This window comes from Pyrus communis, chromosome 11, assembly GCF_041283825.1.
Source record: "Pyrus communis isolate YQ-2024b chromosome 11, ASM4128382v1, whole genome shotgun sequence".
In the NCBI taxonomy this organism is placed as follows: domain Eukaryota; kingdom Viridiplantae; phylum Streptophyta; class Magnoliopsida; order Rosales; family Rosaceae; genus Pyrus; species Pyrus communis.
Window position 1 is genome coordinate 13,076,358 of NC_142575.1, and position 17,127 is coordinate 13,093,484.

Here is a 17,127-nt window from a genome sequence, read left to right on the forward strand (position 1 = left end):
AACATATTATTTTCAAAATTCTAACTTTGGCATTGGAGATTCTTCAGCCAAAGCCTTCCCATTCATCGTGGGCACATGAGGCTTTTGGCCTTAATCTTAGGTGTTGTTATTTTGCAAGTGCATTTTCGTCAAAGGAGAAGGCGGCGAAAATTTACATCCACAAATTGGTCAGCGCGGTTAAGAGCCGCAGGGTAAGATTGGCACTGCTAGGATCCATAGTGACAGATCAAGAGCGGCCGGGAGCCTTAGAGCAAGTAGGCACGGCTATGAGCATGGAGCCAGGCCCACGTCATTTCAAAACCTCCAACGACGGAGTAGAATATGAGGCTTTACTATCCGCCTCTGCTAGCAAAGACTTAGCAACGAAGAAGCTTGCAATCCATTTAGATTCTCAACTGACCACCAACCAAGCTTCAGAAGAACACTTAATGAAACATCTAAGGATGGCCCAATACTTGGAAAATGTCCAGGAGCAGCTCACTGCGCTTCCTACTTGCACCCTTATGCGGGCTCCACAAGAAGTTTGAAGTCTCAAGTAGATCGCCAAACAAGACATCACAGGTTGAAGATTATCTTAGTTGTCTAGCAATCCAATTTTCCTCAATTGCACTCACGACAATGACTTCCATGCTCTCCAGTGCAAGAAGGTAAACCAATCCCCCAACACCTATTTGGGTGAGCTCTCTAGTGCGAGAAGGTACATTAATTCCCCTACACCCATCTAGGTAAGCTCTCCAGTGCGAGAGGGTAAACTAATTCCTTGACACCCATTTGGGTAAGCTCTCCAGTGTGAGAGGGCAAACTAATTGCTCTCTAGTGCGAAAAGGTAAACTAATATTAATTGTTCTCCAATGCTAAAGGAGGGTAAACTAATTGCTCACCAGTGTGAGAGGGTAAACTAATTCCCCGACACCCATCTGGGTAAGCTCTCCAGTGCAAGAGGGAAAACCAATTTCCCAAAGCTCTCCAGTGCAAAAGGGTAAACCAATTCCCCGACACCCATCTAGGTAAGCTCTCCAGTGTGAGAGGATAAACTAATTCCCCGAAACCCATCTGAGTATGCTCTCCAATGCGAGAAGGTAAACTAATTGCTCTCTACCCATTTGGGTAAGCTCTCCAGCGCCAGAGGATAAATTAATTATTCGACACCCATCTAGATCTACTCTTCAACATAGGAGAGCAAACTGCCCATGAATTTCCCCACAACTACCCATTTTGATGTGATTAGTTAATGATTTTCATATTCCATATATCCTTATCATGTTGTGATGCAGGCTACACAGCTCAAAGGATCGAATACTTGAATACCAGTTAAGCAGCAAATGGCCTAGTGTCGTAAATGACGACAAACTCAACAGCTCGACACCCAAGAAGCCAAAACTCACGACCATAGTGACTCCATGGATCGTTAACCTTTTACGAAGCAACATGCCCGATCGACGGTTCTATGGCTAAAAGTTTTGCAAGACACTTCAAGCAAACAAAGTTTTAAGAAAAACAAAGATAGAGTGAAGCGAAGAAAGCAGTTTATTAAATTTCTAGCAAATTGATAAACTTATATGAAGGTTGCCAAAATCTGACATAAGCTAAACAAAGCAGACTACTCATTTAGCAGCTTGGATAAGCTTTGGCTCTCCAGCAGCCATCATGCTATCAGTTGCCACTTCACACTTAGCACTTTGCTCATTTGACACTTCATCTTCAGCAACTCCGATCTTGGCAGCTCCATCCTCGATTGCTTCATCTACAGCAGCTGAGAAATCAAACCCAAGCAATTTCCTCTTTCTTGGCAAGCAGCACAGACGTGGCAGCCCAAACTATGGCCCATGCCACTTCCTCAACCCATGCTGAGCCAACCCTTTGCTCCAGCCAAGTCGTGGCCCCTGCCACACCACCTCCTCAATCCATGCCGAGCCGACTCTTGGCCCTTGCCAGCAGATGTGCCGCATCACCTCGACGGTTGCCCTGCGGCAACACCACCCAAGAAGAAGACAAAGAAAATTAAGTTTTTCTTACCTTGGTGCAGCACGGAGCAGACAAAGAAATCAACAAAAGACGGTCCTTTACATGGGCAAGCGAAGAAGAATGTTAGGGGAGGGGGAAAAATATCCTCTAACTTTCTCTCTTTCTTGTAGGGATAAATAATTGCCCTCCGAAGTTGATTTAATCCCCTACTTAAGGTAGGCCTAAATAGGCTTTGGTGGCAATTTATTTCCCTTTCCTAGAATAATCTAATTCCAAGTCCAAGTGGGAATCTACATCAAAGTTGGAGATCTCTACACCTATTGCTCTTTCGTGTGAGCAACCCAACAAGTGTAGGGGCATTTGTGGAGCCAAAAATAATCCCAAAAATCATGGAGGTGACATGTGGATTTTTGGACATGAAAGACGAGATTACCCTCAAGGCACACCGGAATTCCCACACGCACGCAATGAACAATAACGGCTCAATTAAGGAAAAGCCAAAGGTGATCAATATGGTATTTATTTAAATCCCTCTCATCACTCCCTATCAATCCCTTATTGATTTTATTCAAAAGGTAACTCCCAAAACTTCCTATTTAATTTAAGAATAATTGCCACATTAATTGCAAGATATTATGTCAAATAATATCTTACAATTATTCACCCAATTCCACCATATATGGCCGGCCATCTCCACCAATAGGGTCTGCCACTCTCCTATAAATACCATTCTTATCCCACTAAAATGAAAAGCCATTTGCTACCCACAAACTCCTAAACACATTCTTTTCATAATTCTAACTTTGGCATCGAAGATTCTTCGACCAAATCCCCTCCTCCCCTCCCCTATTCATCGTGGGTGCGTGAGGCTTTTGGCCTTAATCTTAGGTGTTATTATTTTACAAATGCATTTTCGTCAAAGGAGAAAGCGGCAGAAATTTGCATCCACACCTTGGACTTTCCCAAACTGTACAAGCTTCTTCTAAAGCATACGGCTTTCTGGATGTAAATGATGACATCTATACAGAGGAATCTTATATATATAATGAAGTAAATATGTGAAATGTTCATAACGTATCATCTTATGATTGGCTTTAAGGCATATTTCCAAGACTATTCCCTTAGTCAATCTATGATAGTACTTTTGTTCCACTTAACACGTTTAGGAGAGCAGAATTTTGACATGCTAGAGCCAAGTTGGCCGAACCCCCTAGTAAATTTTGGTTTAGTCTATGAACAATTTCCTATGTTTCCGAATTCAAGTTTAGTGTTTGTTTCAGTTCTAGATGACGTTATGGATATTGTCCTCAAATATGAGTTAATTGAATTATGTTTCTTGTATACATATGACCGAATTCAATTAAACACATGATTAGGTATAAATGTGGGAAAGTTAGTTGTCTAGATGAATGTGTAATTATGTACACTAGCTTTATACCTTAATCATCCATCTAGCAACGACTTCAGGTTTATCCAACCTAATTAAGGGCCTTGGCACCACTCTTCATTGTAAATGATACTAATTTCCATTAAAGAGGCTTTATATTCTACACGTTCCAGAAGAACGTCGTTAAGTTTTAAAGAAATTTGAGAGAACAATGATCATGAATGAAACCATTGAACAAAATGTGGAATATTGCACCACTTCCAAAATATGAAGCCCGAAGCTATGTATTAGAGCCAATCGATTGCCTTATAATTGAGAAGTGTCACATGTGGTTAGCCTAAAACCGGGTGATTCGAGCTGTTTACTTACTTTAGCACGATAGTTTGGGACACTTAGGTCAAGAAACGATCCCTCATACTATACGAAGCATCTCCTTACCTAAAGTAAGGATCTTGTTGCCAATAACACACTTTTCCAAGCATGCTCATTAGGGAAATTGGATTTATATATTATCCTTAGAAAAGATAGTACATGGCCCTCTTTTCACAGTGAATTCAAGGGAATAGTTGTGGACTATCCAACCAAAATGGGACCATGTAAATACTTATGGTTTTGGTTGATGTGTCACGAACTAATCACATGTTTGTCCACATATTGTTGCTAACTTCCTGGCTAATTTTTACCTTAAAGACTCATCACCATGTTTATCTCGTAGAGTCTGGAAGACTGGATAATGCTAAAGTGTTTATATTGAAGATGTTTCATGGCCTATTGCATGTTTTTTAGATTTGCAATTGAACAACGAATTCTCCATGTTCACCCCAAAACAGCTTCGCGGAGCGATCATAAAGTGCAATTACATTGATAGTCCAAATCTTGGTAAACGTACCAAGCAAATTTGATTCCAAGATAACCTTGCTAACCTCTTCATGAAGTCACTGCTGAAGTCAACCTTGCAAAAGCTTGTTTGAGGAATTGGTATGTGTAATTATCTCATTTAAAAGTTTTATCAAACTTAGGGGGAGTAAGACGTATACTCACTTAAACTAAATGTACTCTTTTTGCTTATGATTAGGAGTATTTTCTCACTGTGTTTTTGCTACTTGATGAAGGTTCAACGTGGCACCCATCCTGGGCTAGTCATATCCTTGTGTGTGCTACTTGCGTCCTGAAGGTGTTTAGTTTTGACTTGTAACTTCTCATTTTTCTCCTTAGACTATGGGTTTTTATTCCACTTTGGGTTTTACCATAGCGAATTGATTTTGTAAGTTTTATTACCTATGCATTCTTCCATACGTTTTGAGACTCACATTTGTGCCAACTAGATAAAATGACTTCATCAACTATTTCTACATCATCATATGAAGATGTGATGCATTTACATGAGTTTTTACACCCTCAAGGCGGAGTGTTGAAGTCCTAAATTAGTTAGGAATGTGATTGTGCAAATTCTAGTAGATTATGTGTAGGATTCTACAATATCTTTTAAATAGTTTCCTAGTTATAATTGTATTTGTTGGGGAATAAGTTTCCCTCCTTTATTAATATAAATAAAGGCACAAGGTATGAGTGTTGAAATCCTAAATTAGTTAGGAATGTGATTGTACAAATTCTAGTAGATTATGTGTAGGATTCTACAATATCTTTTAAATAGTTTCCTAGTTATAATTGTATTTGTTGGGGAATAAGTTTCCCTCCTTTATTAATATAAATAAAGGCACAATGCATGAGGAATACCATCATAGAATTCCTCAAGCCATTGTCCATTTCTCTCTCTCTTTGCCGCACTCTTTCAATAAAATAGGCCACAATGACTTCATCCTATTTTAAGAAGGATAAAATAAATTGAACCATTTATTCTCTTTACCATCATCTAAAGATTATATGTGCAAAAAATCATTCAATTTGGATATCTTTTAGTCATTCATATGCATTAAACAAATAGACAGTTCATCATGAAGATGTTACTTGTTATTAAAACTGTTGATTTGTTTAATGGAAGAGGATCCTCTCCGGATCAACTTTGTGGGGACCCTAGGGATACCCACATCCTAGTCGTTCATCGTACATTGTACGGTCAGTTTTCGTCAGATACTATTTGTGTTTAATTTTAAATATAAAAAGTCGAATGATTTCTGACCGCATGATACACGATGAATGACTAAGATGTGGGGATATGAGGATGAGATCCAATTCCTTGTTTGACACGTATGGATAACTAAACGATATTAAAATTGAATAATTCTTTGTAAATGTAATTTTTAGATGATGATAAAGATAATAAACGGTTTCGAATATGAAATTCATACGCCAAATATATGTTAATCAGAAATGGGGGACAAGTAGATTTCCCAACGGAGGAACACCAGCATTAGGTGTAAACTGCGGGTTACCCGAAAATAACAATACAGTACCTTTTAGGCGGTAACTGCTAATTGTACAGTAGCTTTGATTGAAGAGTAAAGCGAGAAGCTTCAGCCCGTGTCTATTTTTGAGTAGCATGGCAACCAGCGGCAGCCCTCCCTGTATGCTTGTCGCCCAAACCCTCCCAACGTTTGAGAAATGCAGAACAATGTCTGAACTCCGGCAACTCCACGCCCAGATTATCAAAACAAACCTCGTTACCCACAATTTGATCATAAACAAACTCGTATCCTCCTGTTCTCTCTCTGGCGGCCTGGAGCACGCCCTTTCGGTCTTTCGTCGAATTGAAAACCCCAATCCCTTCATGTTTTTCACACTCATAAGGCACATTTCTGACAGTGCGAATCCGTTGGAAGCTGTAGTTCTCTATGCGCATATGCTCTCCTCTTTGAAAAGTTTTGATGGTGTCGAATTTTCGATCCCTGCTGTACTGAAAGCGTGCGGCAAGTCGCGGGCTTTGGAGGAGGGGAGGCAAGTTCATGGCCAAGTGTTGAAAACCCAGTTGTTGTTTGATATGTATGTAGCGAACGCATTGATCAGGATGTACTCGGAGCTGGGAGAGATTGAATTGGCAAAGAGGGTGTTTGATAAAATGCATCAGAGAGATGTAATTTCTTGGAATTCACTGATTACAGGTTGTTTGAGGGTGCGGGAGATTGATTTGGCTCATGAGCTTTTCAATAAGATGCCCGAAAGGGACTTGGTTTCGTGCAATGCGATGATTGATGGGTATGGGAAGAGTGGGAAGTGTGAGCTTGCAGAGCAGGTTTTTAGGTCTATGAATGAAAAGGACGTGGTTACTTGGACATCAATGGTTTCAGCATATGTATTCAATCACCGTCCGAAGGAAGCATTGGCTTTATTTAGGGAAATATTGAATGTCAGAATTCAACCTGATGCCCCTGCTCTTGTTAGTGTTCTATCAGCCATCACCGAGTTGGGTTTTGTTGACGAAGGCAAATGGGTGCATACTTACATTTCGACAAATAAGATTAAGCTGAGTTCTGGGTTTATTGCTTCGGCTCTTATAGACATGTATGCGAAATGTGGACATATAGAAAATGCCTATCATGTCTTCAAACAGGTATCTCATTATAAAAATGTCGGCGACTGGAACTGTATGATCTCCGGCCTTGCAATGCATGGGCTTGGTCATCAAGCTCTGGAGGTATTCCTTGACATGGAAACAAAAGAAATCAATCCAGATGAGATCACTTTCTTAGGACTGTTGAGTGCTTGTAGTCATGGAGGTCTAGTTGAAGAGGGCAAGTTTTGTTTTAAACTCATGCAGGAGAAGTACAAAATCAACCCTACAATTCAGCACTATGGATGCATTATTGATCTCTTAGGTAGAGGTGGGCAGTTGGATGATGCTGTTGAGATTGTACAGAATATGCCCATGGAGGCTGATGTTATTGTTTGGAAAGCTATTCTCAGCGCTTGTGTGCAGAATGGTGATGTAGCAATTGGGGAAAGTGCTGCCTTGAAGGCCATAGAGTTAGCTCCCGAAGACTCAAGTTGTTACATTCTCCTCTCAAATATTTACGCCAAAGTTGGGAGATGGGATGATGTGCGCAAGGTCAGATTAATGATGAGACAAAGAGGAGTGAGAAAGATTCCCGGATCCAGTTCAATCCTTGTGAACGGGAAGGTTCATGAATTTCTTGTGGGAAAGGAAATGGATGTTAAATGTAACGTCGAGGTTCTTTCAAAGATAGGAGAGGTGGTCTCTAGGTTGAAATTGGAAGGATATAAGCCTGACCTGACTCAAGTTCTTCTGGATATTGAAGAGGAAAACAAAGAGAGCTCACTTACCCTTCACAGCGAGAAGATGGCACTTGCATTTGGACTAATAAACACTAGCAACGGAGCTCCTATTCATATAGTGAAAAACTTAAGGGTTTGCTGTGATTGCCATTCGTTTATCAAACTGGTTTCTCGCATTTACAATTGCCGAGTTGTTGTGAGAGACCAAAACCGTTTCCACTGTTTTGAGAATGGTTCCTGCTCCTGCAAAGACTTTTGGTAGTACAATTTTAGTTAGCCCATTTGTAAACCACATGACAGAAGACTTGTATGGTATAGCAACTAATTCACGGGGCAGACGTAAGCAGGATGCAACGTGATCAAACGGACATGTAATTTTCCTAACATGGTACACTGCCGCAGAGACGCGGGTTCAGTTCCATTGCCATTGATCCATACATTGCGAATGCTATGCATGGTTGAGAGGACAGCGACTACCGATTTGGACGGCTGTGGCAGAGAGAGAGGAAGAGGGAGAGCTTCCTCTTATTTATACAGAGTCACTGATGATCCAATTCGCTTGTCCATGTATGTTGTTCCGATATCTATGAGGTGTGGGTCCCACAACTAATTAAAACTGCACTACATGATTTCTTGTATTGCAGTTTTAGTTAGCTTATGGGCAACAGTGTTTATGTATTGAAAATATTGTTCCATTGAACCATTTTCATATGTGATTAAAAAAAAAAAAAAAAAAAAAAAAAAAAAAAAAAAAGGCATCGAGCAGGCTTCAGTACTATATGATTGGTGTTAAGGAAATGATTTCCGCACTCTTTTTTTTTTTCCTCCCATACTTCTCTTTTATCTTCTAACTGTTGGATTAAAAAATCAAAGTTGTGTAGAAGGAGAAAACAGAAATCATTTTCCTCAATTTTATTTGAATGTCTAGATTTTTCTTAGTTGGAATATTTGTCTGGTTTTGTTTTTGACACAATTCTCACCAGCTCTACGACTCGATTGTATTCACCTGTCAGTATCCCAATGAAAATCAAGAGATGATGAAAGGGCAAGCATTAAAATGGCAAGTCTTTCACGTCTCACCCTGATTTCCTCTGAAAGTAAATAAAACATAATTGAATGGCATTATTGCATGTCATTTTGTGGTTTCCTTTAAAAGTAAATAAAACATAATTGATTGGCATTATTGCATGCCATTTTGCGGTTCAATTTTTCTTGTGGGTCTTCTTCTTCACAGTGACATGTGTTACTACTACTAGCTTGTGCCAAGGCGTCTCTCCACGTACTAAATGATTGGCTAAGTAATTTCCAACGACTGGACATCGATTCTTTGGTTCTTTTCCCACCAATTTTCTCAAGATAATTGGTATGAATAAGACTCCACATTTCTCGCAACTACATCTCATTACCCGTAAGTGAACTATGAGTAACTTCCACCCAGCTAGTACACAACGCAACATCTTCAAGAAGCGACCAATTCATACCTACACCAGTGGTCATTTTGTTGAAAAAAAATGGATTGAAACTTTGAGACAAAGAAAGGAATGTGATTGAAAGTAGTTGAGAAAATATGAAATTGTTGTGTAAGGTAGATGATAATGAGAAGGTATTTATAGAAAAGTAAAAACAATTTTTTTAAACAAAATTTCAGATTTTTTTTTGAATTTTTTACAATTTTTTTTAAATTTTTATTCAACTAATTAATCTCTGCCGTTGGATATAAAAAAATTTGAATTTCAACACTCCAGATTGTGCCACGTGTCACAACGGTAATTTTTTTTAATTTTAAAACTATTTTTTCTTTTATTTTTTTATTTATAAAGCATATTAATATCCACCGTTGATCTCAGATCGAACGGTGGATATTAAATAAGATTTTTTTTTTTGACCGTTGAGATCGAACGGTCCAAATTAAAGATTCGTTGAGATCGAACGGACCGTGGGAAGCCACGTGGCTTCCCAACGATAACTGAAAAAGCAATTTTTTTTTTCTGATTTTGTGTCGGCAACGCGCCCCCACACGCGAGTGGGGTGCACGCGCCTAACAGAAAAAAATTAAAAAAGCCCTGACGCCAGGCTGACGTCAGCGTTGGCGTCACATGGCCTCAGGCTCTCAGGCTGGTAATTCTCCACGGGCCCCAAAGCTCGGGCCTCCACCTCCACTCGGGCTCTCCAACGTTGGAGCCGGTCCACAGGGCCTCGGGCCCCTTTTCTCTCCCCCGTCCCCCGAGCAACCAGCAACGCTAGGCTTGCTCTAACATGGTACATTGCCGCAGAGACGCGGGTTTAGTTCCATTGACATTGATCCATACATTGAGAATGCTATGCATGGTTGAGAGGATAGCGATTACCGATTTGGACAGATGTGGCAGAGAGAGGAAGAGGGAGAGCTTCCTCTTATTTATACAGAGTCACTGATGATCCAATTCGCTTGTCCATGTATGTTGTTCCGATATCTATGAGGTGTGGGTCCCACAACTAATTAAAACTGCACTACATGATTTCTTGTATTGCAGTTTTAGTTAGCTTATGGGCAACAGTGTTTATGTATTGAAAATATTGTTCCATTGAACCTTTTTCATATGTGATTAAAAAAAAAAAAAAAAGGCACCGAGCAGGCTTCAGTACTATACGATTGGTGTTAAGGAAATGATTTCCACACTCTTTTTTTTTTTTTCCTACCGTACTTCTCTTTTATCTTCTAACTGTTGGATTAAAAAATCAAAGTTTTGTAGAAGGAGAAAACGGAAATCATTTTCCTCAATTTTATTTGAATGTCTAGATTTTTCTTAATTGGAATATTTGTCTGGTTTTGTTTTTGACACAATTCTCACCAGCTCTACGACTCGATTGTATTCACCTGTCAGTATCCCAATGAAAATCAAGAGATGATGAAGGGGCAAGCATTAAAATGGCAAGTCTTTCACGTCTCACCCTGATTTCCTCTGAAAGTAAATAAAACATAATTGAATGGCATTATTGCATGTGATTCATGTGGTTTCCTCTAAAAGTAAATAAAACATAATTGATTGGCATTATTGCATGCCATTTTGCGGTTCAATTTTTCTTGTGGGTCTTCTTCTTCACAGTGACATGTGTTGTCTGTACTTACTGGCTGCATTTTAAAGGGAAGAAATAGGTGGAATGAGCAATATTCCAGCAATAAGTCCTCACTCCAGAAACACAGCAATTTTCCCAATATCTTTCTTTTCATTTTTTTGAGGTGGGGTTTTGATTTCTTCCAGGATTTTGGGATTTATTTGTTTCTTTCTTTTTTACTTTCTTTAAAATTCACTTGCTGGGTCGGTTGAGCAAGAAGGTATCAGCTGCTTCAGAAAAGGCTGGAACAGAGCAAGACCAGACCGACTTCTTTTCTATTTTTCAGGTCAGCTTCCTATTTTCTTTCTTTTTTAGTATTATTTTTAATTTTTGCTGGTTAGATGGGGTTCTGAGGGGAAAGAGGGTGGGGGAAGCCTCGAACCTGAATGAGGAGGGCCACAAGGGTATTTCCACTAGCCCTCCTCTTTTATTTTTGCTAGTTGGGTTGTCATAGTTTGCTAAAATTCTTATTTACCTGCATTTGATTGTTCCAAAAGATATGAACACTTTTGTATTTGAGATAATTGTTAATCTTTGTGAAGAAAGTGAATTTGGGATTCGATTTTTGCATGTTTTTTGGAACGAAATTGATATACTTTCTTGTTCCTTCAGTAGAATTTTATCTGATGCCGTATATTACCAACATTTCTGCTGCTTCTATTTAGGTTTTGTAAAAGTACATAACTAATAAACTGAGCTGCATTCCATATTTTTTTGGTGTTTAAATTTTAAAATCAAATTACCAAGCTATCCAATCTATAATTCTTGCAACGATTTTTCATGTCGTACCACACAGCAAAAGCAAATATTATCTATATATTTGTTCAATGATTGTGCTACTAACATGGTAGACCCTCTGGTACTATTTTCTCCCAGAAATGATTGGACCAGTAGCAATAGCTTTGACTGTGGGTCTTCTTGGATGGGCTTATCAGGCACTAAAGCCTCCCCCTCCCAAAATATGTGGATCGCCGGACGGTCCTCCTGTCACTTCTCCTAGAGTAAAACTCAGTGATGGTAGGCATTTGGCTTACAGGGAATTTGGAGTTCCAAAAGAAGAGGCGAAACACAAGATCATCGTCATTCATGGCTTTTTAAGTTCCAAAGATATGAGTTTGCCTGTCACTCAAGTATGAACCAACACTTATTTTCGGTCCTGCACTAGTTGTTATAACTTTTACCAATCTGAGATGGATATGCTGCAACATTGAGTTGATATGATGGGTAGGTAGGAGCACTCATTTATGTTCCATGGAATATTAGGAAAAGGAAATGATCTCACTGTAATTGGTTACTGTATTGTGAGGAATATAACTAATTATTGAAACATGCCGATGTTATGTCATATGTTGCAGTATGCCAAGATTTGAATAAAATGAATAACTGGTGATCATCTGCACTAGACATGAATGCTAATGTTGAACTCCTCTCTGGTCTTCTCTACCACAATTTGGATTTGGAAGATGTGATGGATTTAAATATTTGCATTTATAGTGCATCATTAGTGCACCTCTCTCTCATTCCTTCTTTGATACAAGTGGAATGCCTTCTGTTCGGTTTTGTTTGTCAGGAACTCATAGAGGAGTTAAGGATATATTTCCTGTTCTTCGACAGAGCTGGCTATGGAGAGAGTGATCCATATCCTTCACGTTCTGTGAAGAGCGAAGCTTTTGATATTCAAGAGCTAGCTGACAAGTTGCTGATTGGGTCTAAATTTTATGTAATCGGAATCTCAATGGGAGCTTACCCTGTATGGAGTTGCTTGAAATACATACCACACAGGCATGATACCTAGTTTAACTACCAGACTACGAGTTTTGCCTATGTTTTATTTTCAACAAAATTTAATGTCAATCTCTCTCTTTTATGTTAGGAAAGCTTGTATCTAATATTACTGATACTGTGATACATTATTTATTTGCAGATTGTCTGGAGCTTCCCTGGTAGTTCCTTTCGTGAACTACTGGTGGCGTCACTTTCCTGCTGATCTATTAAGAGAATCCCTTGGTAAGCTGCAGCTATCAGACCAATGGACATTCCGAGTTGCACATTACACTCCTTGGTTATTGCATTGGTGGATGACCCAGAAATGGTTCCCTTCACTAAGTATCTTGGCTGGGAATAACGCAATTTTCTGCCCGAAAGATTTAGAGATGTTGCAGAAACTCTCAGAAACACCAACTATTGGTCAGGTACTCAAATTTTCTCATTGTCTGCGCACAGTACTAGATCGACCAATTTTCTTTTTCCCTCTTGCAATTACAATTTGAGGTTCAAATCTTTCAATGCTATATTTTGTTGGTTTAAGATTGTTTGAGCTCTTTTATATTCAAACGCATCATTTCTCTGATTTGAACTCATAGCTTAGGGGTTATGTTATCAGGGCAATTACTGAAAACAAAATTTTACCTTAAACTTGAAAGTGGGAGGATGGCCTGCATTCAGTATTTGGTTTTAGTAGTGTCAAACGCTAGCCAAAATTATTAATCTTCTGCTGCAGCAATTATCTAAGCTGACTTAATTTTGCAAACATTTTTTGTACTCAATTTTATCGTCTTATTGAAACTATAATTCAGAGGAGAAGACACTTACCTATAACCAGCGTATGTGATGCAATCTCAAATCTTTTAGTGTCATTGATGTCTTGAGATTATTCCTTTGCTACCGAAACATGAGAGTTGAGAGACATGGGATGTTCTTAATTGCTTGGTAACCGTCAGTATCTTTTGTTTACATTACAAATTCAGGAAAAGATTATGCAGCAAGGAGAGCATGAATCACTGTTCCGAGACATACTGGCTGGTTATGGAAAATGGGAATTCGACCCCTTGGATCTCAGCAATCCCTTCCCTGACAACGAGGGATCAGTTCACATTTGGCAAGGCTATGAGGACAGGATCATTCCTTATAAACTAAACCGTTATATTGCAGAGGAGCTTCCCTGGATTCGTTACCACGAAGTTCCTGATTTTGGGCATTTTCTGATGTTCGACAAGAATCAATGTGAAGCCGTTTTGAAGGCACTTTTGCTTGGATTATGAACTCCCTAAGTAGTAAGTCTTTCTTGAATGCTGCAATGTGTATTACATATATAGATCTTCTGTATTTTATTGCAATGTAAAACTTAATCATCAGCTTACTTCTCTGGCACAAAGAATTCATAAGTTGTTCGGCATGATTGTACACATCTGCTGTCTCGAAAGTCATCTTCAGAGCGGAAATATACCGTAATCTGATTCACGTCATTTCTTTGGCACTGTAACATTTTTCTGCAGGCTTGTAAGTTGCTCTGTATGTATCCAGATTAAGTACCATGAAGTTGAAGATGGTGGTCGTCTGTTGATTCATGAGAGTGCTCTATGTGAAGCCATTTTCGGGGAACGTTTGCTCGGAGAAGAACCTTCTATCAGATAGTCCTAGCTCAACAGCAACATTGATTATTGCTAGGATTTTGCTAAGGCCAGTCATTCAGACACGCACGCGCGATTTTCTAACAATTGATTAAATGTTATCTACAACCCGAATTTGCTCACGCGCTTGTGGGCACTTAGCTCTCTTTTATATGTGAACATGCCTAAAGAGAAGTTTCACCTGTACTAGGAGGTCAAGAGCGCGGTTACTATTCACTCTCAGTAGTACGTGTTTTGTGCAACTCCACCTATTGGATAAGGGCAAGGGCGATTATTGTTCACAAATTTTTTTTTTTTTTTTTATGGGTTGATTTGTTGGCCTTATCTTTCACATGTCATGCTCGCTTTGTAGGTGTGTTCTATGTTTTTTGGTGTGTTATTTGTAAGTGTGTTGACTGTATGTTTAAGTTTGTTTAAATGTGAACTTTGTAAGTTTGTTTTTTGAAAATAAAAAATATTGTCTAGCTCCATAGTTTATTTCAAATACAAGGCAAAATCAAAGTATTACAACAAGCATAATTAATTTTAAAAATAAATATCTTCAATCTCCTCGACCAATTGTGCATGCATCTTCTTCCACATTTGTTGTTCCCTCATCTCATTTCCCATGGTCGAGTCATGAGTAACATGCACCCAAACCTCAAACAAAGCAACTTCTTTCCCAATCGACCAAATTGTCTTCTCACTCTTTTTTTCTTTTTTTTTTCTTTTTTTTTTTTTTTTTTGTAAAAAAGAGATTTGGAAAGTGGAAAACAAATATAGAAGATTTAGTAAAAATAAATATTGAGTTGTGTTGTGGGGAATAAAGAAGTTGGTTGGGTATTTATAGAATAATAAAAACATTCCTAGTTTTTTCCTTTTTTTTATTATTATTTTTCTATTTTATTAAATATTTTACAATTGGATTAATCGTGACTGTTGATTTTCCTACTCATCTGAAATCAGATGCACAAGAACATACCACATGGCACAATGGTAATTTTTTCAATTTTTTTTCACTGTTGGAAATCCAACGGTCCAGATTATTAGGCTATTGGAAATCCAATGGCTCTCATCACGCCACACCATAGAGCCTTTGGGCTCTTCTGTTAGAGCTGTTGCAGAGGGGTTCACTGTTGCAGAAGTTGACGACCCTCTCCTCCATTTGCGCATGTATTACACATGCTAGACACAAAATAAAAAAATATGACTGACGTCAACCTTGCCCGTTGGTGCAAGGTTGGGCATAACTTGCTCGGGCTTTTGGGTGAGCTTCACATAGCCCACAACTTGCCTTTTTCAATTTGGTCCACTGAAGGTGGTTTTTTTGGGTTGAAGGGCATCTTTCAAGTCCTTGCCGTTGTCCTAGACCTGACAATTTCTTACACAATCCGTTAACACGACACATAAACAACACGAAAATACCAGGTTTCGAGTCAACACGATAACTAATCGGGTCGTTATCGAATCACACGATAAGAACCCGTTAATAACAGTCCTTAACAGGTTTACACAAGGATGACACGCGAGTACCCCGTTTCGACATGTTAAGAAAAATAATATTGTTATGATTTTAATTTTTTAAACTACTAAAAAAACTTACTATAAGATAATAAACATAGTGTATATGTATATATTGTATATTAAATATGTATTCTTGTATTATTATTTTATATAAATTTATTTTTTTTATTTTTTTATAGTATATTATAGGCAGAGTGTGAGATTAAAAATAATATAACAACATTAAAAATAAAAATATCAATAATTTAAAATATACCAAATACATTAGAAAAAATTATAACAATTAATATACAAGTGCGAAAATTGTGAAAAAAATAGGCAAACGCTTGTGATTGCATCATCTACGCTTTCAGGATAGGTACATTGCCATTTAGAACCACACAAACCCTCATGAATAGCATTTGTAAGGGAGTTCAAAATAAATAAAATTCATAATAATTAATGTACAAGTCTAAAAAATGTGAAAGCATATATAAGCGCTCGTGATTGCATCCTCAACGTTGAAACACAGCTCTCTTTATTTTGCATATCCTTGAACATTTGGTATTTTGTAGCAATGTTGTGACATCCCACATCGCCCAGGGGAGTGATCCTTAAATGTATATTTCAATCCCTACCTAGCACGAGGCCTTTTGGGAGCTCACTGGCTTCGGGTTCCGTAGGAACTCCGAAGTTAAGCGAGAAGGGGGCTAGAGCAATCCCATGATGGGTGACCCACTGGGAAGTTGCTCGTGAGTTCCCAAAAACAAAACCGTGAGGGAATGGTAAGCCCAAAGCGGACAATATCGTGCTACGGTGGTGGAGCGGGCCCGGGAAGTGATCCGCCCCGGGCCGGGATGTGACAAATTGGTATCAGAGCCAATCCCTGGCCGGAAATGTGCCGACGAGGACGTCGGGCCCTTAAGGGGGGTGGATTGTGACATCCCACATCGCCCAGGGGAGTGATCCTTAAATGTATATTCCAATCCCTACCTAGCACGAGGCCTTTTGGGAGCTCACTGGCTTCGGGTTCCGTAGGAACTCCGAAGTTAAGCGAGAAGGGGGCTAGAGCAATCCCATGATGGGTGACCCACTGGGAAGTTGCTCGTGAGTTCCCAAAAACAAAACCGTGAGGGAATGGTAAGCCCAAAGCAGACAATGTCGTGATACGGTGGTGAAGCGGGCCCGGGAAGTGATCCGCCCCGGGCCGGGATGTGACAAATGTACTAATGTTTTTTCATTAGCCTCTTATTTTGAGATATGTAATACTTGAAAGACAAATGTTTTTTTTTTTTTTAATGTTTTGAAGTAATGTTTATGTGATAATGTGGTATGCATATACTAATTCAGTATTATGTTTTATATTTTTTTGGGTCAAATTATGTTTTTCATTTTCATTATTTATTAATTTAAAATATAATTATTTTCACAAGTAACGGGTCGAGTCATATTACTTGATAATATTAACGGGTCGATTTCGGGTCGGGTCATATTACCCATTTATTTTAACGAGTGTTTTACGATACAACCTATTAAGATATCAGGTATGACACGAAAACGATACAAACACAGAAAACAAGACATGAATGTCATGTC

General features: G+C 38.8%; 2 protein-coding genes across 3 annotated transcripts; both read left to right on the top strand.

The window, feature by feature from the left end:
- Positions 1-5,852: 5,852 nt before the first annotated feature.
- LOC137743008 (pentatricopeptide repeat-containing protein At5g48910) lies at positions 5,853-7,805 on the top strand. The gene has a single exon (XM_068482932.2). The coding sequence runs from the start codon at positions 5,853-5,855 to the stop codon at positions 7,803-7,805; it is 1,953 nt and encodes a 650-aa protein (XP_068339033.1).
- A 2,672-nt stretch (positions 7,806-10,477) lies between these two features.
- Positions 10,478-14,519, top strand: LOC137742054 (alpha/beta-Hydrolases superfamily protein). Of its 2 annotated transcripts, none has more exons than XM_068481795.2 (6): positions 10,478-10,925; positions 11,516-11,769; positions 12,210-12,421; positions 12,564-12,831; positions 13,387-13,692; positions 13,915-14,519. In XM_068481795.2, exons 2-5 carry the CDS (start codon positions 11,518-11,520, stop codon positions 13,678-13,680), a joined length of 1,026 nt encoding a protein of 341 aa, XP_068337896.2. In that variant the 5' UTR covers positions 10,478-10,925; positions 11,516-11,517; the 3' UTR covers positions 13,681-13,692; positions 13,915-14,519. The 2 variants fall into 2 exon arrangements, with proteins under 2 accessions (XP_068337896.2, XP_068337897.2); XM_068481796.2 differs by having other exon boundaries at positions 10,678-10,925; positions 13,943-14,519.
- The last annotated feature ends 2,608 nt before the right edge of the window (positions 14,520-17,127 follow it).

Coding starts and splice junctions, on each gene's coding strand:
- LOC137743008 (XM_068482932.2), top strand. CDS start 5,853: ATGGCAACCAGCGGCAGCCCTCCCTGTATGCTTGTCGCCCAAACCCTC.
- LOC137742054 (XM_068481795.2), top strand. CDS start 11,518: ATGATTGGACCAGTAGCAATAGCTTTGACTGTGGGTCTTCTTGGATGG. Junction 11,770..12,209: donor TGAGTTTGCCTGTCACTCAA/GTATGAACCAAC, acceptor TTTGTTTGTCAG/GAACTCATAGAGGAGTTAAG. Junction 12,422..12,563: donor TTGAAATACATACCACACAG/GCATGATACCTA, acceptor ATTTATTTGCAG/ATTGTCTGGAGCTTCCCTGG.